Below are 23,069 nucleotides of genomic sequence, written 5' to 3' on the forward strand. Positions count from 1 at the left end.
CCGCCGTCCACAATGACTGAAAAATCAAAAAAGGGTCATTTTTTACTTTTTGACTCCCCAAGCCTAAAAAGGATCGTTTTTCATCGAAAAAGACGAACCTTGACCTCCACAGCAGCGCAAACACAAAAAAAAAAAGAAAAAAAAGTAAGGTTCAACTTTTTCTTTTATTTTTTGTTTTCTCTTTAAAAAGAAAAATAAGCAAAATAATAAATGAAAAAAAATGTAGAATAAAAGACCACCTTTTAATTCTTTTTTCTGTTTTTGATTACTCTGTGTATGTTCGTAAAAAAAAATGGAGAGAATACATTGTGTTCGTGGCGTTTATAGTCGAAATTACACTACTTTGTTACAAAAATTTTGTTTGTTTGTTTTTTGCTATTGTTTTCTATTGTTGTGCTGTCTTGCTTGTAGTTACGGAGGCCAGCTGTGGAGGTATGGGTGCGGAAGGCATAAAGGCGTTGACGTGGCACGAAGGCAATGGCGTGCCTAGGGTTTCTGTTTCTGCTGTAATCATTTAGGCTGTGGGCCATAGGATTGGGCTTAAGGTTTTTGTATTTTGGGTTTTAAGTTTGGGTTTGTAAATTGGGCCCATAACATTTGGACTGTTAATTATTTTGGACTTTTTTTGTTTATTTTTGTTTATTTTTGGGTTTTGGGCTCAGGCTAAATTGGCCCATTACAGTACCATTGTAGTAATTACTATTAATCTTACATTGCTACGAAAATAAACAAATCATCATTAAGCATGAAAAGGTTAATCAATTTAATTATGATCCCTATCCAACAAACAACGGCAGTATATTGCAAGGCATAAACATGTAAATACAGCCAATGCATCTTTACTGCTTCAGATTTTCCAACAGCTTTTGCAACCAGGTTTCCTCACAGTATTATTGTATGATCTGAACCTTTCTACCTTTCTTCATATGCCTAAAATCCTGAAAAAGATTAGTTTTGAAACTTACTTAAGTTATACATGCATGGCTACAACAATTTCCTACTCTGGAGTTATTAAGTGCTTGAGTGTCAACCATGAACTTCTTCTAGAGTTTGATTAGTGATAGCTTCACATCATACTCAACCTGTGAGACACCTTTTAAGACCCAATAGCCCGAAGGGATCAAATACCTTACAGGTTGGTATGAATTGTGAAACTAAGCCTATGAGGCATAACTTAAGGTATAGCTACAACTATCCCAAAACAGTTTCAAATGTCCTCTTCACTAAATCATCAAAATTTGAGGTTGCAAGGAAAACTCCCTATCATTAGCATGCATGCCAAAGAAAACTGCATACATGAAGACCTTTGCTGCAACTGGCACAAGAGAATACATGCACTACAAACTTCAGGTTGGATTTAACCAATTGGAACTTACCAGCACCATTGCTGACATAGTCTACACTATGACACCTTCAGCAGTTGATGAAAAGCTTCTTGAGGTATGTCAACAGAACCAACTCGCTTCATTCGCTTCTTTCCTTCCTTTTGTTTCTCCAAAAGCTTCCTCTTTCGAGTAACATCCCCACCATAACACTTTGCGAGGACATTCTTTCTCATTGCTGAGATTCTGAATCCAGTAAATAAAGGCTTAACCAATGAACATTATATAGTAGTTAAAATTTTTAAGAAACTTAAGGAATGAAAGACACGTCACTTACGTCTCCCTTGCAATAACCTTTGATCCAATTGCAGCTTGTATGATTATCTCAAACATTTGCCTAATCAGAATTGGACCATCAGTATTAACAATAATCTAATTCATGTGAAACTCATACTAGACTATAAAACAACAGACCTGTCGATGAATTTCTTAAGCTTGTCCACCAGTTCACGACCAACTCGTTGTGCCTTCAAAGAGTGAACAATTGTTGCCATGGCATCAACTGGCTTCCCATTTAAGAGGATATCAAGTTTTACCAAATCAGATTGTTGGTATCTGTAAAGAACATCAATGACGTGTCAATAATAGGAAGTAAGAGACTCCTGTTGTTGGAGGCATAGGAAAAAAATATGTCAGCAAAGATTTCATGACATTGAATGTCCAATCAGAAGTGTGTAAAATGCCAGAGGACCAGCACTTTGGAGATTTCACTGAAAATTTAGGCCAGATCAAGAGACAATACTCATTGCTAGCAGTCCGAGGTAATCAGGAAATCTATCTAGCAGAAACCAGTTCTATGTTTCACCTCTTGTTCCCCAAAGTGCTATTATAGGACATTAAACAGCATATTTGCGAGAGAAAAAGGCAGAAAGAAGCTTACTCTGAATCTTCATAATCAAAGGAGGCATATCCAGATGTTATACTTTTCAACTCATTGTAAAAGTCGACAACAATTTCCCTCAGAGGTAGCCGATACTTCATAAAAGCCCGTTGACTGCATAAAAGGAATGGCTGTGCATGAGTACTGGAAAGCTTATGACATGGCATTTTCTCAGTGGTAAAATTTTAAAACTTCTAATCCTTCTAATCTAATGAACAAAAATGCCCAAGTGGATTTCAGCTTAAAATTATATGAATACCTAACTTGCTAAATTGATGGAAGATGGAGAAAAAAAAAAGAAGAATGTTTCAGAATATTCGTTGAATGCACAGCTACAACTAAGAATAAAGAACCTGAATTTCCACATCATATAATTTAATATTTCATTGATTAATTCAAACATGAGAATGAACCAGTAGATTTTTCTGCATTAATGCAAAGATAAGTAGAAACCATTTTATCGAAGATTACCACTGACGAGTTAGAAAAGCAAAGATTAAAGAAATCGCACTGGCAAAAATCACCTGTCAATGAATGAGTACTCCAGCTGTTGGCCTCTCCGCTCTGAGCAAAGGGTAATAACAGGCCCCACATACCTACAAGAAAGCAAAAACACCTAAAAGGATAAAACCTTTTCATGCTGCAGAAAATAGATAGCAAAGGGGTACGGGAGCTTACTCACTAGGAATAATAATAGTTGCTATCACAGTAGGTTCCCAACAAGCTGTAAGTCGTTTCTTGGGATCTGAGAACAATGCAGCAGGATTCTGAACTTCTACCTTACTACATAAGATCAAGATACATAAAACATGTCAAAACTCAAAACCAACTTCACTAAGCCTATTTCTCTCCAAATAAAGATTGAAAAAGGCCATCATAGTATGTACCTTCCATCAGAATACTCAAAAATATAAGGAACAGTTGGAACAGTGGAAATGACATGAGCTTCATGCTCCTACGTCCATAATACAAACTGTTATGACATGCAAATAGAGAAAGAATATTTTTCTAAAGGAAAAAATGGGGAAAATTACCTGTTCAAGTCTTTGATGAAAAACATCCATGTGAAGTAAGCCTAAAAACCCACACCTGCAGGAGGAATACAGGAGACGCACTACAAATTATTCCATTATAACAATGCAAGTCTCCATAATTAAATAGTAGAAGAAAACTGTTTGACTATTGGTACTTAGAGATAAGTCACAAAATATAAGACAGCACACCTAAAACCCAGTCCAAGTGCTGTGCTACTCTCCTTAGTAATAGAGACGCTGGCATCATTGCATGTTAGTCTCTCTATAGCATGGTTAAGTGCATCAAAATCAGATCCATCTGCAGGATAGAGACCAGAAAACACCATATGTTTTGCGGGTTTGAAACCTGCGATTTAGAAGCATAGCAAATATAAAAAAAGGGTGTCTATTTTGAATAAAAAAGGAAATAGGAAGTACAGTGTATCAAAAAATAACAAAAGATGAAGCCTGATGATATACCGGGAAGGGGCTCTACAGTAGCCCGAGTGTGATATAGCGTGTCCCCAATACGCGCCTCTTTTGTGGAACGCATGCCAGTCACCACATATCCAACTTGACCACTTAGAAGGACTCCAGTGGGAGTAAGTTCTGGATGCATGATCCCAATATCCAACACTTCATAAGTTTGACCAGTTGCAGCAGACGAAATCTTATCACCTTTACGTAATGCACCATCAACAGCGGCAACATGGCAAATTACACCTTTGTATTCATCATAATAGGAATCCAACAGAAGCATACGTAAAGGTGAACTGCTGCTTCCAGGAGGGGGAGGAATCCTCTCTATGACTGCTGGAAGGACATGCTCAAGCCCCTGCCCTGTTTTAGCAGATGTTAAAAGGGCATCACTAGGGTCAAGATCAAACATTGATTTTAACTGAGCTTTGACACGATCAGGGTCAGCAGTAGGCTGGTCAATCTTGTTTATGACAGGGATTATAGTCAGGTTAGATTCAAAAGCGAGATAAAAATTTGCAACAGTTTGCGCTTGAACACCTTGGGCTGCATCAACAACCAAAAGAGCACCTTGGCAAGCTGCCAGAGATCTAGACACCTCATAACTGAAGTCCACATGTCCCGGTGTGTCGATCAGATTTAGCAGAAACGTTGATGGTTCATCAATATTACCATCATTGCATCCATGGAGCTTGTATTTGTGGAACATAGTCGCCGTTTGAGCTTTAACTGTTATTCCCCTTTCTCTCTCTACCTAATAACATCAGAAAAATTATCATCAAGTTTACACCTTTAAACCAAAGCTAAACTCAATCCTTTCGTTTTCTTTTTTACAATGTAAACCAAATTAACGTTCATATGAAAAAATAACAAAAACCCGATTCTAGTTTCTCTTTAAACAATAATTGCAATGTCAATAGCTGGCCTTTTCATCAACTTCTCAAAACTAAGAACCATTTCAAAAGCAATAAAAAATCTTTAAAAAACCACGCACACACATTTCAGGTCTTAATCCAAATAAAGAAGTTTTAATCTAAACAATAAAATTTACCTGTAACTTGTCAAGATACTGAGGCTGACCGTGGCCTCTCTTAATGGTCCCAGTAAGCTCTAACAGTCTATCAGCTAAAGTAGACTTTCCATGATCAACATGGGCTATAATTGAAAAGTTCCTAATTTTTTCAATTGGGTATCGACTCAAATCTATTGGAGCAGATTCTTTGCTGTTTTGACGAGAATGAGAGCAAAATCTTTGACTTAATCCAAAAGCATCAAATGGGTTGTTGATTGAATAAAAGGGAGATAAGTATTTTCGAGGTTTAAGGGTTTTTGAAGCTCTGAATAAGGAACCCATTTGAGGGTTTTAGAGAGCTTTGCGGGAGAGAGAGAGAGAACGATGGTATAGCCTGCACCACTTTTCGAAATAAATATTGGTTACACTACGCAGAAGACGCCGTCGTTTCTCTTTTCATTTTTGTCTAAATACCAATTTTTACCTTGTCTTCTTGGAGGTGTAAATTACTTTGAAAATTTGAGGCTAAATTCTTATTTGGTCACCCAATTTTTTGGAAAATTTTATATCAGTCACTTCAAATGAAACCCTTACAATTTGGTCACTTAACTTTTAGGTCGCTTTCATTTTTAGTCACTCAAGCGTTAAATCTCTAACTTCAGTTAGTCGTACACACTAAATCATGTTTATACTTTCATTTTGGTCACCTAATTTTTAGGTTGTTTTCATTTTGGTCACTCAAAAAAAAAATTTTAAGTATTGATTGGAGTAAAAAAAATCAAAAATTAAAGTGAAAAAAGGTAGAAATTAAAATAAAATACAAAAAATTGTCAAATTGTACTTGTTTATCCTATTTTCAGGTCTAAATTTTTTTAAATTAAAATATTAAATTTCAAAACATTAAAATAAATTGAATAAATTTTTGAAATTTTGTATTCATTACTGAATCGATTTGTTATTATAATATTAAAATTAATTAGTTTATTCTCATTTTAAATTTTAAAATTATATTTTATATTTCGAGATTATCCTTAATAAAATCAACTCACTGACCTCATATTTAATAATTGTTTACGAAACTTAAAATTTTGTTGATTACATAATCTTGAATCTTTCATGCTAAGCTAAAAGTAAAGGAAAATATACTTGTAATTAATTAAATTAATTGTTTGTTCTTTGTTTGGGTAAAGAAGTGATGAAAAATTATGAGTTTTGTTTGGGTAAAAATCATGAGGTGTAGTGTTGTGGTTGCTCTCCGCATCTCTTAACCATGATGTTGGAGGTTCGATCTTCATCTATGGGAATGGAGCACATTTCATACCTCTTCAGAGAGCACCTGCAACAAAGTAGTCATTACTACTGGCGATGGACACCTTAGTTTCGACCAAAAAGAAAAGGAAGTGATGAAAAAAATTATGAGTTTTTCACTTTAATTCTTTGTTATTTAGTTTCTACCATTTTTTCACTTTAATCTTTGATTTTTTTTTTACTCCACTCAATACTTAAAAAAATATATTTTAGGTGACCAAAATGAAAGTGTAAATATGATGTGATGTGTACAGTTGACCGTTGTTAAAGATTTAACGTTTAGTGATTAAAATGAAAGCACCCTAAAAATTAGGTGATCAAATTACAAGAATCTCATTTTGGATGACCAAAATAAAAGCACCGAGTAACTAGCTAAACAAATTACTTTAAATTGAAATATGAAAATATAAAATATTTTTAATAATAAAACACCTACTAAATTAGCCTAAAATATGATTTTCAAAACATTGGTGTGCATTTGGAAAATTCTAGAAAAATCTATTCATGAGTTGAAGAAAATTTTTACATTGAGTTGAGAATCAACAATACAACATATATTTAGAAAGCATAAAAATCATAAATTTGTTAGATTCATACAACAATCCATCTAATTAAGTTTGAATCCAAATTGAAAATTTACATCAATCTTTAATAAATATTAAAATTAACCTTTAATTAAATAATAGCGTCCGAACACTTGTTCCTTTTTTGAAATATATCTTAAAACCATAGCAGCAAGGAGCATCCTGCATTCATCAATAAGCCGAGATAAAATAGAATTACATAACTTCACATTAGGATAATAGTTATGGCATCTATTCCAGGGTTCCCAAATGAAGACCCGTCGGTATTGAATTTGAAACAACCAAGAGCTGGAGGAACCCAATGGAAATTTAATAGAAGATGCCAAAGCAAAAAACTCACCAGCACCTTTAGTTGCTCTTTTAATCAAACCCTCAATTTGTCTTTAGCCACCGAAAATAAAAGCATTGCATTGTAGCTAGATTTTGCAGAGAATGACTCAAAATTTATTTTTACTTGTGTGTTTGATTTGTGGTTATTCGAATTCATATTTAGATCGATTCATAGTATGAGAATAACAGAGAAGATCGTTCGATTGAAAGCTAGAATTATTGCTATAAATATCACAAATCATTTGATCTTTAAATTTTTAATTTTCACAAAAAAAATTATTTTAAATTAGACTTTTTCCAATAGAAAGAGTTGTGGTTGTTGTGAGAGCCAATTCACCTAGTCAAGGTGGAAAGCCAAAGGTTACAAAGAATGAGGATGAAAGGAATATAAAGGCTGGAGGTTAAGAGTGAGTTAACGAATGGCTAGTTTGGCAATGTTTTTGAAAAGTGCTTTTAAAAAGTGCCGTGGAAAAGTGCTTTTGAAAATTTTGATTTAAAATTTGAGTGTTTAGCATTACTGTCAAAAAGTACTTTTGAGAAATAAAATATCCATTTTAGACATGTTATTATCAAGTAACAAATATATATTAAATTAGTTAATATTATTATATTTTAGTAAGAATATAAAAAAATTATATAACTTCTTGTAATATTTTAATATATAAAATATAAATTTTAAATATTTTTAAGCAATAAATATTAATTATTTATAAAATTTAATTAGAATATATAAACTATATTTTAAATATTTAAATATAACTATTAAATATTTATAATTAGTATTTTAAAAAAATTATTTTTAATTAATGATTTTAACACATTTGTAATTGAGTACCAAGAAAAAAAGGGGAAGTACTATGTTATTGGAGAGGTGAAAAAGTAATTAAGCACTAAAAGTGCTTTTGGGAGAGAAAAAACTAAAAATTTTAGCTTCTTCTTTTCAGGAGTGCTTTTCAAAAGTACTTTGAAAAGCTAAAAATTTCAGCCAAAAGTAGCTTGTTCTGTACAGCTTTTCTTCCAAAAGTGCTTTTGGAGCTAGAAGTGCTTCTGAAAAGCAATGCAGAACTGGCCCAAAATAGAGGCCTGGTATCTTTAAGAAATTGATCATTTCTTCCTTATCCTTGGAAGTATCTATAAGGTATTAAACTTGCCATTAAGTCATCATTATAGATTGTATAGAGTGGATGTCTTTAATACTCTAATTGTTAACCTTCTTAAATTCGGATAGTAAAAGGTTACTTTCCAAAGCACAATCTAATATGTAATACCACTGAATTTATTTTAATATTAACAAAATATTTATATAATTTTATTTATAATTAAAATAAAACAAAATATACTTTATAAAATTTTCTTAATAATTTTACTTTTACTTTAAAATATATATTTATTACCTTAATAATTCATAAGAGAAATCATTTTTCTATAAAATGAACTCATAAGAGAATTAATTCATCCCGTTTATGATCAAATTTAAATAAAACATTTCATATTACATAATAAAATAAATTGAGTTTGACTCTAAAAAGACTCTGTGTATTACATATCAATATATGTATTGATGCCAATGCAAGAGGACATGGGTTCGAATATGTTGAAGCGTATTATCCTCTTATTTATGGGTTGGAGAGGGGCTATGGGTAGTTTTAGGCATTGTGTTAAAAAGAGTAGATATGATCAAAACTTATAATGAGATTGTTCAAAAAAAGGATGTTAAAAGTGTATCGGTATTGTTATTAATATAAGAGGATGTGGGTTTATGTAGATTTTAGCTCGTTGAAACACATTTATCCTCTTATTTAAAGGTTGGAGTGAAATTGTGAGTAATTCTAAGTACTGTTAATACGTTAAAGAGTGTTTGGAAGAAAAATTTTAAAAATTTTGAGTTTTTTTTTAAATGCTAGCAATTGCTTTGGTTGGATAAATAATTTATTTTAAAAAATAAGTTATAAAATATATATGTTATAATTAAACAAAAATAGTTTTTGAAGTTTAAGTTTGTCATCTTATAGTGAAATCATATGTATTAAATCGAATAAAATTATGATGAATTATAAAAAAAAAACACCTATTTAGGTGGAATTTGAAAAAAGAATTTGAGTTATTAAAATTCTCTCTTGGAATTACTCATAAATTTTAAAATTCTCTAACATATTTACCTAAACAAATAAATTCATTTTTAGAAATTTGAAAACTTTGATTCAAATAAAATCCCTAGTACAAATTTCTCACACAAACACACCCCAAAGGCCTTTATATATATATTAAAAATTTCTGAGTATTTTAATTTTGAGACATTGAATACTTAGATTTTTTATTTAAAAATATCGATCCCTTCATCCAATTTTGTAATTATAAAAAAGATAGAACCATTATAAGTTTTTTTTTAAAATAATCTCATTATAGGTTTTGGTTATATCTACGTTTTCTTGACACAATGCCTAAAACTACTCATAACCCCTCCCAACCTATAAATAGTAGGATAATGCGTTAAAACGCACTCGAATCCACATCCTCCTCCATTGACAACAACACTAATACTAATCGAGCTAAAACTCAATCAACATATGTATTTTATTATCAAGTGGATGTCCATCAAAATAAAAATAAATTTGATGTCCTTTAGGATTCTGATAATAATTAGAAGTAGAGTTTTATTTCATTTACACTTATTATACCTATAAATATAGACTTTGAAAAAATTTTATAAGATTGTATCGATCAATAAAAATAAAAATAAGTACTTCTTATTTGCTCTCCTCTTTTTTGTTCTCTTGCTTTCTTTATTATTTATTTAATAATAAGAACAACTTTTTTAGTCCTTTTTATTTTCAATAAAAATCCTAAAATATTTTAAAAATTATAATCTTTTAAAAAACATTTAAAATTTAAAAAGTCATATAAAAAGTTTCAACATTTCAAAAAAAAAGTTATTTTTATTGACTTTGTGACTGGTGATAAGGTGACTAGTTGGTTGAATTAATATTAAATCAAATTTTTAATATAATTTTTGAATTAAATTAAAAATAAATTTTCAAATTTAATTTTAATATTATTGAGTTTTTTTAATTTTTTTGACTTTTTATGAGTTTATGAATTTTATAAATGATTTTTTTAATTTTAAAGAGTTTTATTTTTTTTAAAATAAAACATTTATTCTTTAAATAAATTTTTTATTTTATTTTTATAATTTTTATGTTCTTTTAAAGAGTGAGGACCAAATCAACAAAAAAAACTATAAAATATTGAGGGCCAAAAGTTATTTTGTCTCTTTATAATTGAAAATTTGAATGAAGACATCAATGTTTTTAAATAAAAAGTACAACAACCGAATGTCTCAAAATTAAAATATAAGGATTAAATTTTAAATTACAAAATAGTACAAGAACCTCTAATATATTTAAACCTAAAAAGAATAAAAAATTGCAATTAAATACTTAAAACTTATATTCCATAAAGAAAACTAATAATAATAATGTTTATTTTATCTTTAATATTAAAAAAATACAAAAATAAATGTGTTCTTCTAGTACAATTATGGTATTGCATTGATTCTGCTTTAAATTTCAAGCAAAGTTATCAATATCTCTATTGGAATTTTGTAATGAAAAACCTAGGAAATTATATTAGGGACTAAATAATCAAAATTTTTAGCTTTGATCACTTCAAATTTCCCACTTTTTCAAGTCTTTCCAAATTCCACACTTTCTTCATAGTCTCCCAATGAATTTAATGGAAGACCTACCTCTATCATCTTTTCTTTATAGGTCTCTAACATTAATATGATTTTAGAAACAACTCTTTGATTTATGTTTGGGGGAAATTTTGTATTTTTATCAAAATCATGGTTTAACAAATTTTAATATTTACGATTGAGTCTTACCTTGATTAGTATGAGTATTATTGTCAATATAGGAGGATGTGATTCGAGTGTGCTGAAGCATATTATCCTCCTATTTATGGGTTGAGGAGGGGATATGAATAGTTCTAAGTATTGTGTTAAAGAGGATATGATCAAAACATATATTGAGATTGTTCAAAAAAAATATTTACAATAATATTCTCTCTCTTTGAATTTCAAATTTTTACATATGCATAAATTGATAAGGACTTAAAACAAATCACATCCATGAGTTATATGATTTAAGGTGAGTTTGGATGAGCGGTATGTTTACCTGCGGTCAGTGTAAAAACAGCGGTGGCAGTGAGATTGGATACTGTAGCCATACTGTAGCATGAAGTAAAAAGTAAGCTAAACGCATCGCACCGTATCGCATCACACCGCACCGCCGCCCCAAACCCACCCTTAGTGTTTGTATGTGATAAAAATACCATAGAAGTCACTGTATTAAATGACATATTACATTTTGTCCACTCTACTTAATTTCAGTATATTAGATCAAAGAGTACACTAATCATTTCTATTAAAATTTTCATTAATTTCTACCATTAAAAACTAGCATGGCTGACAAAATAACCAAATAGTAGCATGTGTAACTAATGATAATATACAGAGACCGTTTTTTAACAGTAAAAATAAATAATTTAATCTAATGTATAAGAACTAATTTACCTATTTTTTTAGTAGAGAAGGGAAAACGTAACCCAACTCTTAATAAAAGATCTTCCATATACTTTTACTCAACTTTACTAGTTTATTACTTATATTGTTGAGTTTGAAATTTCCATTTTATTATTTAAAAATGACCCAATTTAGTCAAAATTGAAAAGTAACTGATTTAGATTTAAAATGTTTTATATCAAACTGAGTCCAACAAGTAACTTCGCAGATATGGTCCACCATGTTGTTTTCATACATTTGACGAGGACTTAAAATTATTAAAAGGAAAAACTCATAGATACTTAATCTCATTTTAATATATTTGTACATGTTTAAGTACAAATCACATTAGATAACCCAATTAACCAAAATTATCTAATAAAAAATAGAAATTTATTTATCCAAGTAAAATATATTTTTAATATATATGAGGATTGTAACTAATTCAAGTATGGAAAGTATGTTTCCAATATTAAGCTAAATGTTAGGATGCATTTTATATTATATATTTAATTATATCTTTTTTTATTAAAATAATATTGAAGGTCGGTATAGGGGTTATAAAGTTTGAACTTATGTCATTTACGTACTTGGCAAAAGAAAGGATTGCTGTGGAGTAATATGTTGTTCTATTTCATCACTTGCTTGCTCTATTATGGACGTGTAATATTTATTTTCTATGTCTTTGTTTCTATTGCATTCTATCTCATCATATCGCATTCTGTTTGTAATATTTGAGAATCACCGCCAATACCTCGGTGTAGGTGTCTAGGATAATCCTTTGTTCCATAGTCCTGAGGTTATTTATAACCAACCAATTAAGAATTCTCAGATATACTAGTACTAGCAAATGCCTCAAAGATGCAATTATCGATTCTCTCGAGACGCCACAATTACCACGAGTAAACACATTAATTTAATGATAAGGAGCGCATTTTTTTTATTCAAGGAAGAGTCGCTTGCTCTACTATGAACGTGTAATCATGAAAATTACTATCATCTGCACAAATGTTGGATATATATTCTCTACAACTCTTAATTAGGAGGATAGTACGCTTTAGCGCATTTGAACCCACTATCACCAATAATAATATTGATGCTAATCGAATTAAGATTCAATCGACATTATTAGTTAAATATTAAAATTATGCAGAATTGTTATGCCTATTTTTCCATTTATTTTTAGTTTTGATCTATTTTGTATTAAAATTAAATTAACCCTTTAATTAAGAAAATAGACTCTTAATTAATTAATCTGTCTTAAATTCTCCCTATTTTCACGGCGAAATACTTTGCTCCCCGTATCTAACACGTACCAAAGAGAAAAGAAAAACTTCTCTTAAATTTCACTCCAAAGCACCAAAATCTGAAGAATCTCAGATCAGAGCTCTCAATTTTCTCTTATTCTTTTTCTTTAATCCAAACAAACAAAAAGAAAAAAAGGGAAATGAAGAGATTAAGAAGCTATTACATGCAGTTTCGACACAACAACAATCAAGCAATGGAGCGTAAATGGATCTTCCCATTAGCTGTTGGCTCCATTGTTTCTTTATTTTTACTCTTCTTAACAACCTTAACCTCTTTCGATGGCTCCCCTTTTCTTTTCTTCTACCGTTCCTCCGCCGTAACCGGCGGTTCCTCTCCTTTCGTGGAAAACCAACTAAAACCCATCCCTATTTCCACCCTCCCTCCGTCTCCCCGCTTCGCCTACCTCATCTCTGGCTCTGCCGGCGACGGTCGGATGCTTAAGAGGACTCTTTTAGCCCTTTACCATCCTTTGAATCAATACGTGGTTCATCTTGACCGGGAAGCTAGCTCTGAAGAGAGGCTCGATCTGGAGAAGTTCGTGAAGGATCATCCAGTGCTTAACAAAGTAGGGAATGTTAGGATGATTGTGAAAGCTAATTTGGTTACTTACAGAGGCCCTACTATGGTTGCTAATACGCTTCATGCTGCTGCAATTTTGTTGAAAAAAGGTGGAGATTGGGATTGGTTCATTAATCTTAGTGCTTCTGATTATCCCCTTGTTACCCAAGATGGTGAGTTGGATCTTCCAAATAATTAATTCCCCCCCTCCCATTTCTTTGTAAAGAAAATTCCATTTTCGTCTTTGATTTTGGCTTTGAGATTTTGGGTATCTTTCAGATTTGTTGCACACCTTTTCATACTTGCCAAGGGATCTAAATTTCATCGATCATACAAGCAATATTGGGTGGAAAGAGTGAGTACATTTGTATTCTTTTATAGCCTTTAAATCCTAGTTTTCCTCAAACTTTCCCTTTTTGGGTATCTTTTATATCAAGAAACTGATTGATTGTTTTGGTTTTGTTGTTGTAATGGCAGGTTCCAGAGGGCTAAACCAATCATTATTGATCCAGGATTGTATAGCATGAGAAAAGCTGATGTGTTTTGGGTTACACAAAAGAGAAGTGTGCCTACTGCATTCAAACTCTTTACAGGTAAAAGGCGCTGAAAGCTTTGAATTATATAGTGTTGTGTTTGGCTAATATATGCAGTTGTGGGAATCTTGGTGATGTCGTTTATTTGCCATTTTTAGGTAAGTTCTGTCTAGATAGACACTCTATTTAGTCTTTTCTATTCTTGTGAGGATAATTGTCAGATGTAACGATCTCTTGGCAGATTTAAATAATCGGTTTGGATAATATTTCACTGAGTACATTTGTTTATATTGTTAGATTAGTATAATTGAGGTTGAAACTAGAATCTAGTTTTGACTTGATTTGATTCTTTTGTGACAAAGTTAGAGGTCAAAGTTAAAGATTGTAAATACGGTTGTTTTTCTTTTCTTGTCTGGGTTTCCCGAAGAACAATAGATTTGACTGAGCTTTGATTTGAATCGAAATCGATTGGTTGGACTGTGGAGAACAAGCAACTTTCTGGTTCATGTTTTGTCAGCTTTCTGTTCGCTTAAAAGCAGCTTATTGAAGTGATTATATAAAGGAAGGCCAATTGTTTTGCTTTCAAAGCTTTTCATAGTATGATAAGATATTTCAGAATTTCTGATTAGAAGGAAGTGGACAAATATCTATAGTAGAATGACATTTATTCGCTGCTTCACGTGTTTAAGTAGCTAGTTGCAGAATGTGGAATAGATGCACTTTAAGAAAGCTTTGCTGCTCAGCACAAGGGATTGTTGGTGAGAAATATTTGGGAAGATTGGTGCAATAGGCAGAAATCTCTATCAGGATACTAAATTTTTTTTTACTTATTATTATCTTTCCTTTGTTCCTGAAATAGCCATGAAACATGTTTGCTCTGGGGGGTTTTGATGGTGCCCCTGCCAATTAGACGGTGAACTGCGAACTCTCTAGCTTCCCCTTAAAACATAGAAATTGAAAGATTTTTAGGAGACACATGCATTTTGCACACTTGCCTATCCATTTAACATTGGTTTTGCTGATATTGCCAAAGCCTTTATAGAAACCTGGATGTGCTAAAAAGATAATTTATGTGTACTCTTCTTCGCTCATTTTCTCCCGTGTCAACTTTTTCTAGAAAACAAAGTTTAAGCAGTGAGTTTGTTCAAGTTTTCTTTGAACACTGCCTAGTTCTTCTCTGGCTTTACCTATAGGCTATTACTTTTTCCTGTGGTTTATTTTTGTTTTAATTTTAAATGTCATATTGAATGGTTAATGGTTAACACTGAGCACTAGATCCTTGATGTTTGTCATCGATTTGATTAGAAAATAGAAATCAAAACTGTGTCTTAGCCTAAAATAAATTTCCCAGAATTCCCAAAATGTGGAATGCTTAATTATAAGCAAGAACAATGTGACTTTGTTAACCAAATATTGCCTTAGTCATTTCGTTTGTCTTCCAAGTTTAGCTGACAAGACTTCTTTATTTCTTTTATTTTTAACGTTTCCAAATTCATTTTCTAATTCAAGCCATGTAATTCATTTGATTTCCTTTTCATGTAGGATATTAAAGTAATTCTGTTCCTTGAAACTATCTAAACAAAAATTTAAGGCAAAACGGTATAGATTTGATGTTGCAATTAGCTTAGATCTCTATACAACTAAACCATGCTTATATGCTATTTTATGTTTGACTCGTAATTTAATTGAATTGTATGATGCTTATAATTGTTGACTACCGATGCTTTTGCATAACACTCATCTTCATATTTTTGATAACTTTGATCAATCATATGGTTATACTGAAAGTTTATGCAGTAGAGAAAATATATTCTAATTTAGTACCATTTAGTGGTAAGGAACATATATACTATGCAGTCTAAATGTCAGAACAGTCTCATGAAGTAGTGAATTTCATCTGGAATTGGCTGCTGTATGACCATATGCATGCTATTGTGATTGGAAAACGTGTTCATTCATATTCTGGCAAAATGTTTTTCAATCTAACTTGTTGCTAGAATCTATTAGGCATCCATAAATATCCGCTATTTTCTGCAGACGCTTGTAACAGTGATACCATTTCTTTAATAGGTTCTGCTTGGATGGCACTTTCTCGCCCTTTTGTTGACTATTGCATTTGGGGATGGGACAACCTACCTCGAACTGTCCTCATGTATTATGCAAACTTTTTATCATCTCCAGAAGGTTACTTCCACACTGTCATTTGTAATGCTCAAGAGTTCCGTAACACTACAGTAAACAGCGATCTCCATTTTATATCATGGGATAACCCTCCTAAGCAGCATCCTCACCTCCTCAGGCTTGCTGACATGCAACGGATGATCGATAGCAATGCCCCTTTTGCTAGAAAGTTCCCTAGGGATGATCCCGTACTTGATAAAATTGACTCTGAGATCTTGTCTCGTGGCCCAGATATGTTTACTCCTGGTGGTTGGTGTGTAGGAAGTGGGAAGAATGGGACCGATCCTTGCACTCTTATTGGTAACAGATCAGTCATCAGGCCTGGCCCCGGAGCAAAAAGGTTGGAAAAGTTGATCAGCTCTCTTCTATCCATTGACAATTTTAGACCGCGACAATGCAAATAACTCGAACTAACACGAACTGAAACTCGCAAAGGGAGGCACTCAAGCTGAATGAGGTAGGTTTATACATGTATCAAAAGATGAAGATGATTCAATCAAGGTATTCAATGCTCCTTCTGGTAGGGTTTGAAAAAGAATGATAAGAAAAAGGTATAGGCGATCTTTTTTGATTTAGATAATTACCAGCATGATTACTGATGAACTTGTCAATTTACACGATTAGAGATGGATTTACAGTGTTGGAAATGGTGTTGGTCCCACTGGAATCTTTCTCACTTTTTTGATTTGCTAGTGTTATTGTGTAACGATTACATATTGAAGAGAAGTTCCACACTTTTTACTCTCATCCAAATTTCATGATCCGCACATTAATGGTATTATATATATACATATATATATGGTTCAAAACTATAGGAGTAAAAATAGGGTTCCATAATATCAACCCATACTAAATAATACTCGTAAAATAATTAAGAAAATTAGCATTCAACTAACTCAATTGAAATTAACTTTTCTCTATAGAAAACTTTGACGACTGATTAGAGGTTTAATTGTTTTTTTAAATTATTATGTGAAGTTTTTTCTTTTAAACATTTAAGTCAAAAAAATTATATAAAAAAAATCCTTGAAATGCTAAAAAAGTATGAAAATTTTTAAAAATATTTTAAAATATAAGGGTAAATTATACTAGTAGTCACTGAACTATTAGTAAATTTTATTTGGTCATGTAATTATGAAAAGTTACAAAGTGGTCACATATTTTTTACTTTTTTTATTATCACCCAACTATTCAATTTTGTTTTTTTGGTCCTCATCGGGCTAAAGTTGACAACTTTAAAATTGACATAATAGCAATTTTAACTCTCTAACATTTATATATTATGTCAATTTAGTCTTGATCCTAAAAAAATGTGTAATCTTTTTTTTTTTGACTCTTTCACTTAGCTAATTTTTTTTATTAGCTAAATTTGATTGAAAACATATACAAAAAATGAAAACACTAAAAATCCAAGACAATAATTTTCATATTTTCGCATTATTTTAAAATTAACCTCAATGTAAAAGAAAAATGCAAACTAAAAAAAAAAAGAGACCAGATTACACAATGTGTAAATGGTGAGGGTTAATTTTTTTTTTTAAAATCAATTTAGTCATGTTGAAGATTAAAGTTACTATTATGCCATTTCTAAAAGCTGCCAGCGTTAGCCAATTGGTGACTAAAAAGGAGAATTGAATAGTTGGGTTCACTATTTTGTTACTTTCTTAATTAGGTGACTAAGAATAAAATTTACTAATAATTGAGTGATTACTAATGCAATTTACTCGAAAAATAAAAATGAAAACTTGTCAAAATTAAGAAAATCTAAAAAAAAAAATTGATACAAATTTTATTCCAAGTAAACTATTTGTCTAATTGATTGGTACATCTGTAAATGATGATAAAACCTTTTCAAAAGTTTTTAGTCCTATAAATGGTTGCTTGTGCAATAAACTGAACTTGAGTTATTGCCTTAACCCACAACCAAATAAATCAATACATTGAGATGTCCCTGTACACACAAATTTTGAGTAAAAAATAGGGCTTGAAAAATTGAAAAAAAAATCAAACTAATTTTTCTTATGAAATTATGAGTTACAATCCAAATTTGACGAAGCTTTAATTTAAGCCTCATCTAAAATTGATCTTAGTTGGATGCAGATTAGTTCAAAGATCATTGAAATTTGATTTTGAAATTGAATTTAGAGATATGTGTTACATAACATAATTAAAATTAGAGAAATAAAGTAGAGAAAGGTCTGAGTTGTAAGAAGGGCAAACTAACTATTCAACCTTCTTAAGCACATCATTGTACCAGGAAGCTGTTAACAATTTGGTTAAGCTAAAATCATTATTTTCTTCTTCCTCTTAATTCTTTCTCCTCTTCTTCCTTTCTTTTCTATTAAAATTTCTCTCTCAGATTTTTGTAACAATATGCTTTGTTGAGAATTTTATTTGATTTGGATTCAAGGGTCTCTTGGACTTAATCTTGAATCAATGAAGTTTCCACTAAAGGTGATCTTAAAACAAGTTTGAAGAAAGTTTGGATCCAAGAGTCATTTAGATATGGTCTTGGGGGATTCAATCCTCTCGAAGGGTAGTTGAGATTTGATCTTGAAGAGCGAATTTTATCTCTCTCCCTCTCTCTCTCTCTCTCTCTTTTTGTTGATGCAACCAAATCGAGAAGAGGTTTGATCCAAAGTCTTCTTTACTTGATATTCCATGAACGATTCTGCTTCAAGATCTTTTCTAGACTTAATCTTGGAAAACATGTTTAACCTCTTTTCTATCGGTTAAACAAGAATGAAAAGCAGGTTTCTTTAAGATTGATGCGATATTCTTTAGAATCTATATTTTTTGTTTTCTTCATAAATTTCTCGGGATTTCGGAGAAAACTTTTAATCTTTAAAATCTTTTTTGCAAGCTTCGATTTATGATACGCTAAACTTTTGAACTGATAAAGTTGTGTTGAATAATAGTGCCAATTAGTCCAATAAAATAGAATTATTGTAGAATATAAACTCTTTTATTTATTATTTATATAATATTAATTTAAATTAATTAGTGATAAAATTATTCTTAAAGAATATGATTTCTTTATAAAAGATTCATTAAATCTAAAAATATGTTTTTTTATCTTAGTTAAGTTCATCATAAAAAAAATTAGTTTTTATGCCATAGTTGAATGAATAATTTATTGTATAAAGATATTTGAATGAATAATTTGTTGTATAAAGATACTTTTATTAAATTTAAGTTAAAAATGTATTGATTGATTTTTTATTGATCTTTTATTTTTAGAATATTGCATTTTCAGTTTTTATAATTTCTTAAAATTTTAGTATTTCTTTTATATATATTTTTAGATTTTTAGATTTTTTCATAATTTTTAAAATTTCTTAGTGAGCTTAATAAAAAAATAATTTTGAGCATTTTTGTGTTTTTTAAGAATAGTTTCTTAAATGCTAAAAAAAGCTTTTGTATAATAATTTAAAAAAAAAAGTTAAGCCTTAAAAAAAAATACGCTCAGCTATCGTGTCGTGATTTTTCATGTCACTTGTCATGCCATCACTTCATGAATCATTAATGGTTTCAATCAAAAAGTAATTCGAAAGGCTTAGTTGATCGTTAATTTTCAATAAATGAGTGTAATTTTTATTAGGGGTTTATTTAGTTTTTTTAATTATTTTACTACCATTTTTAAGCATTTAAGCCTAAAAAGAAAGTATATTATTTTAATTAAAAATTGTTAGGTTAAATTAAAATTAAGTTATTAAATTATAAAATTTTAATATTTATATTAATTACAAATTTAGGGTAAATTATACGAACAGTCATCCAATTATGAGACTACTTTTATTTTGACCACCCAGTTAAACTTTTTTGGATTTAGTCATTAACATTTGATTTTTTTAGTTGCTTTGTTAGTATCAATAATGGAAGTGTGATGTTACCTATTTATTGGAGTAATAGTAAATTTAGCCCATCAATAGTTATAAGTTTTATTAATTTGGTCTTAATTTTTTTTAAAAAAAATTAATTAATTTAACTCTCAATATTTATCAAATTTATCAATATAATCCTAATTTAAAAAATTAGATAAAAATAAAAGTAGAAAATATTTAAAAATTATTTTTGATAAAAAAATTATAAAAATTATAAAAATACATAAACCAAAAAAAAAAAAAATACTGAAACATTATATTTAAAAAAGAGTCTGAAAGTGATGAAGGCGAGCCATATCCATGGAATCCCTGAGAGTGATGGTTAAAAACCCAAGACTGATATCTTTGGTGTGGGTTTAAAGAAAAGGTGTTGCTTTGAACCCAATTGGAAAGCTCTAAAAGGATTATAATGAATTGTGTTCATCATTTCCAATTTCTGAAGCAGATATTAGTAAGAGCAGTTAACAGAAGCAACTAAATAACTACTATCAGTTAGCCTCAACCAATTCTAGCTATGAATTACTTATAATCTTCATGTATAAATAAAGCATTCAAGATTTCATTCATTTCTTATTACATTTCTAATAACCATCTTCATCTTCATCTTCATCTTCTTCTCACAAATTTCCTTCAATGGAACTCTCAGAACTTGAGCCACTCCCACAAAAACTATGCCTACAATTTGGTCATGGAAGAAACCAAGCGATTGGGATTTCGATTTTGTTAAAATTTAGCTCTACGTTTTTTTATTTTAAAAAATGGAAGGAAAAAAAAATAGAGATAGTGATTAAAAGTTTGAAACTTTTTAGGATTTTTTAAGAGTTTTAAAATTGTATACATTATAATTTTTAAATTTTTATGGAAAGTCATTTTTAAATGTATATATTTTTATTTTTTTCTTTTAGTTTTTTAAATTAAAACTAAATTGAAAAATTTTATAAATATTAAAAATTAAAAATTTTGAATTTTTTATAATTAGGACAAAATTTATAAATTTTGTAATTATTGGGGGACTAATTTTTTTTATTATACCAATGGAAAAATGGTAACATCATACTTCTATTATTGATTTAGTGAAAAAAAGAAAAACGAATTTTGAAAATGTTAATGATTAAATCGAATTTTTTTAATTGTATAACTAAAATAGAAATATTCTCGTAATTAAGTAACTATTCATGTAATTTATCCAAATATTTAATATGATTTTAAAATTTTACATAAGCTACTAAAGTAAATATAAAAAGTTTACAATTTTACTAATATAACCTTATTTTGTATACTAAATGTCTAATTTTTAAAATTTGATAACTTAGTACGGTAATTCATAATTAAGCTTGCATAGCATGTTTTGAAAATCCTTATTAAAAAAAAATTATTAGTAAAAAATGTTATAATTTTATAATTAAGGTTAATATGTAGTTTGATATCTGAACTATATTTCATTTTATCTTATGATTTTTTTCTTAATTTGGTACTTGGATAATTCACCATTAATCAATTCGCCTCAAACCGTTACGAAAATTTGATGTGACAGAATAGTTCAATATAATGTTACCACATGTCTTGTTTAGAGTTCATGTCATTTTTATAGATTAAATTACACTCATAGGTACTTTAAACTATGATTTATCTTATTTTAATCACTTTAATTTTTTTTAACTTAGTCACTCTAAATAAAAAAATAGTAAAAATTAGTTACTGCTGCTAAAATTTCTTTTTTCCTCTAAGGAATGCTTACGTGACTAATTAACCCAACACGTGACACTTACCCATCTTCATTGCTGCTGTCACCAGCATCCCAATACCAAAACCCCAAAACAACCAGCTCATAAATGAAGTCTTGTAGAATTATATTGGTTTTGAATTTTTAATTTTTTTCTCTCCATCCTCCCTTTGTTTACACTTGCTCTGATTTTTGGGATCTATTTTTTTACAGTTCAAAGAAGTGGTCGAGCGTGTGATCACTTGCGTCCACAGTCTCCGTGAGCGTTTGAATGAGACCCTTCTTGCTCACAGGAACGAGATTTTGGCCTTGCACTCAAGGTAACTTGCCATCAAAGATTATATTTAAATTTCCCCTGCATGGTGTTTTTCTTTTCAGATGTTTACATTTTTTTATAAAATTGTTATTATTGTAGGATTGAGGGTAAAGGAAAAGGAAAAGGAATTCTGCAACACCATCAAATTATTCTAGAGTTTGAAGCTATCCTTAAAGAGAACAGAAAGAAGCTTGCTGATGGTGCATTTTTTGGAGTATTGAAGGCTAGTCAAGTATAAGAAAACCCATTTTCTCCATTAATTTTTTCATTTTTTTGGGAGGTTATAGGGTCTTGATTTTAGGGTCATTTTTGTGGTTATAGAAAGCGATTGTGTTGCCTCCATGGGTTGCACTTGCTGTTCGTCCAAGGCCTGGTGTTTGGCAGTAGATTAGAGTGAATGGTCACGTCCTTTTTGTTGAGGAACTCACTGTTGCTGAGTATCTCCATTTCGAGGTGGTTGCTTTGGATAATCACCATAGCAGCTAGGTTGAAGATGCTGCATTTTTAAAGACCAATTATAGTGGATGAGATAAGCCAACAGATTTTAGATCCTTCAACACGAAAGGTTCCACTTTGACAACCATGACCTGGAATTACAAAGGAATTTACACAAGCAAAACCAGGAAAAACCAATGGAACTTCAACTGATCACAATTTAGATTACAAGCTGCAGACTTTCATTAGTTATTACAAAATGATAGCCTCAGAGGTAGTGACGACAAGCTTTTATATACCTCTTAAGAGGAAAACTATCGTTATCTTAACAACTTGTTTAATCCTTTGGCATGCCAACAACCTCTCAACAAGAGTTAAACTACTTAAACTGCTACATTAAAGAGCAAGACGAAGAGTTCAGTTCTACAACAGTCTATGAGAAGATCACCAGAGGAATACAAATCCTTTTGTAAGGGAAACCTACCATCAGCAGCCACAAGGTATTCAAACAAAATAACCGACTTGGACAGTCACTTTCCCTCCTCAGCTTTGCCACCACCACCATGCCCGCCGGTTGTCCATCG

The 23,069-nt window shown here is 30.6% G+C and overlaps 2 protein-coding genes across 3 annotated transcripts; one reads left to right on the forward strand and one right to left on the reverse strand.

Annotated features, from left to right (window-relative positions):
- Nucleotides 1-739: 739 nt before the first annotated feature.
- LOC107892371 (translation factor GUF1 homolog, mitochondrial) lies at nt 740-5,207 on the reverse strand. Of its 2 annotated transcripts, none has more exons than XM_016817440.2 (12): nt 4,804-5,207; nt 3,756-4,506; nt 3,486-3,642; nt 3,297-3,351; nt 3,150-3,217; nt 2,941-3,045; nt 2,787-2,858; nt 2,263-2,376; nt 1,797-1,937; nt 1,660-1,719; nt 1,377-1,568; nt 740-938 (listed from the first exon to the last, which is right to left on the reverse strand). In XM_016817440.2, the coding sequence occupies exons 1-11, from the start codon at nt 5,104-5,106 to the stop codon at nt 1,403-1,405; spliced, it is 1,992 nt and encodes a 663-aa protein (XP_016672929.1). In that variant the 5' UTR covers nt 5,107-5,207; the 3' UTR covers nt 740-938; nt 1,377-1,402. The 2 variants fall into 2 exon arrangements, with proteins under 2 accessions (XP_016672929.1, XP_016672930.1); XM_016817441.2 differs by having other exon boundaries at nt 740-930; nt 4,804-5,182.
- A 7,592-nt stretch (nt 5,208-12,799) lies between these two features.
- Nucleotides 12,800-16,874, forward strand: LOC107892372 (beta-glucuronosyltransferase GlcAT14B). The gene is made up of 4 exons (XM_041077479.1): nt 12,800-13,586; nt 13,693-13,768; nt 13,891-14,006; nt 16,017-16,874. The coding sequence occupies exons 1-4, from the start codon at nt 12,995-12,997 to the stop codon at nt 16,529-16,531; spliced, it is 1,299 nt and encodes a 432-aa protein (XP_040933413.1). The 5' UTR covers nt 12,800-12,994; the 3' UTR covers nt 16,532-16,874.
- The last annotated feature ends 6,195 nt before the right edge of the window (nt 16,875-23,069 follow it).

This window comes from Gossypium hirsutum, chromosome A09 (assembly GCF_007990345.1).
Source record: "Gossypium hirsutum isolate 1008001.06 chromosome A09, Gossypium_hirsutum_v2.1, whole genome shotgun sequence".
NCBI classification, from domain to species: Eukaryota; Viridiplantae; Streptophyta; class Magnoliopsida; order Malvales; family Malvaceae; genus Gossypium; species Gossypium hirsutum.

What these genes read in the sequence shown, in the direction of transcription:
- LOC107892371 (XM_016817440.2), bottom strand. Translation starts at nt 5,106, where the DNA reads ATGGGTTCCTTATTCAGAGCTTCAAAAACCCTTAAACCTCGAAAATAC. An exon ending in ACTATTATTATTCCTAGTGA is followed by an intron (nt 2,859 to 2,940) that starts GTAAGCTCCCGT and finishes GCTTTCTTGTAG; the next exon opens with GTATGTGGGGCCTGTTATTA. An exon ending in AAGGTTATTGCAAGGGAGAC is followed by an intron (nt 1,569 to 1,659) that starts GTAAGTGACGTG and finishes TACTGGATTCAG; the next exon opens with AATCTCAGCAATGAGAAAGA.
- LOC107892372 (XM_041077479.1), top strand. Translation starts at nt 12,995, where the DNA reads ATGAAGAGATTAAGAAGCTATTACATGCAGTTTCGACACAACAACAAT. An exon ending in AGCAATATTGGGTGGAAAGA is followed by an intron (nt 13,769 to 13,890) that starts GTGAGTACATTT and finishes TTGTAATGGCAG; the next exon opens with GTTCCAGAGGGCTAAACCAA. An exon ending in TGCATTCAAACTCTTTACAG is followed by an intron (nt 14,007 to 16,016) that starts GTAAAAGGCGCT and finishes TTTCTTTAATAG; the next exon opens with GTTCTGCTTGGATGGCACTT.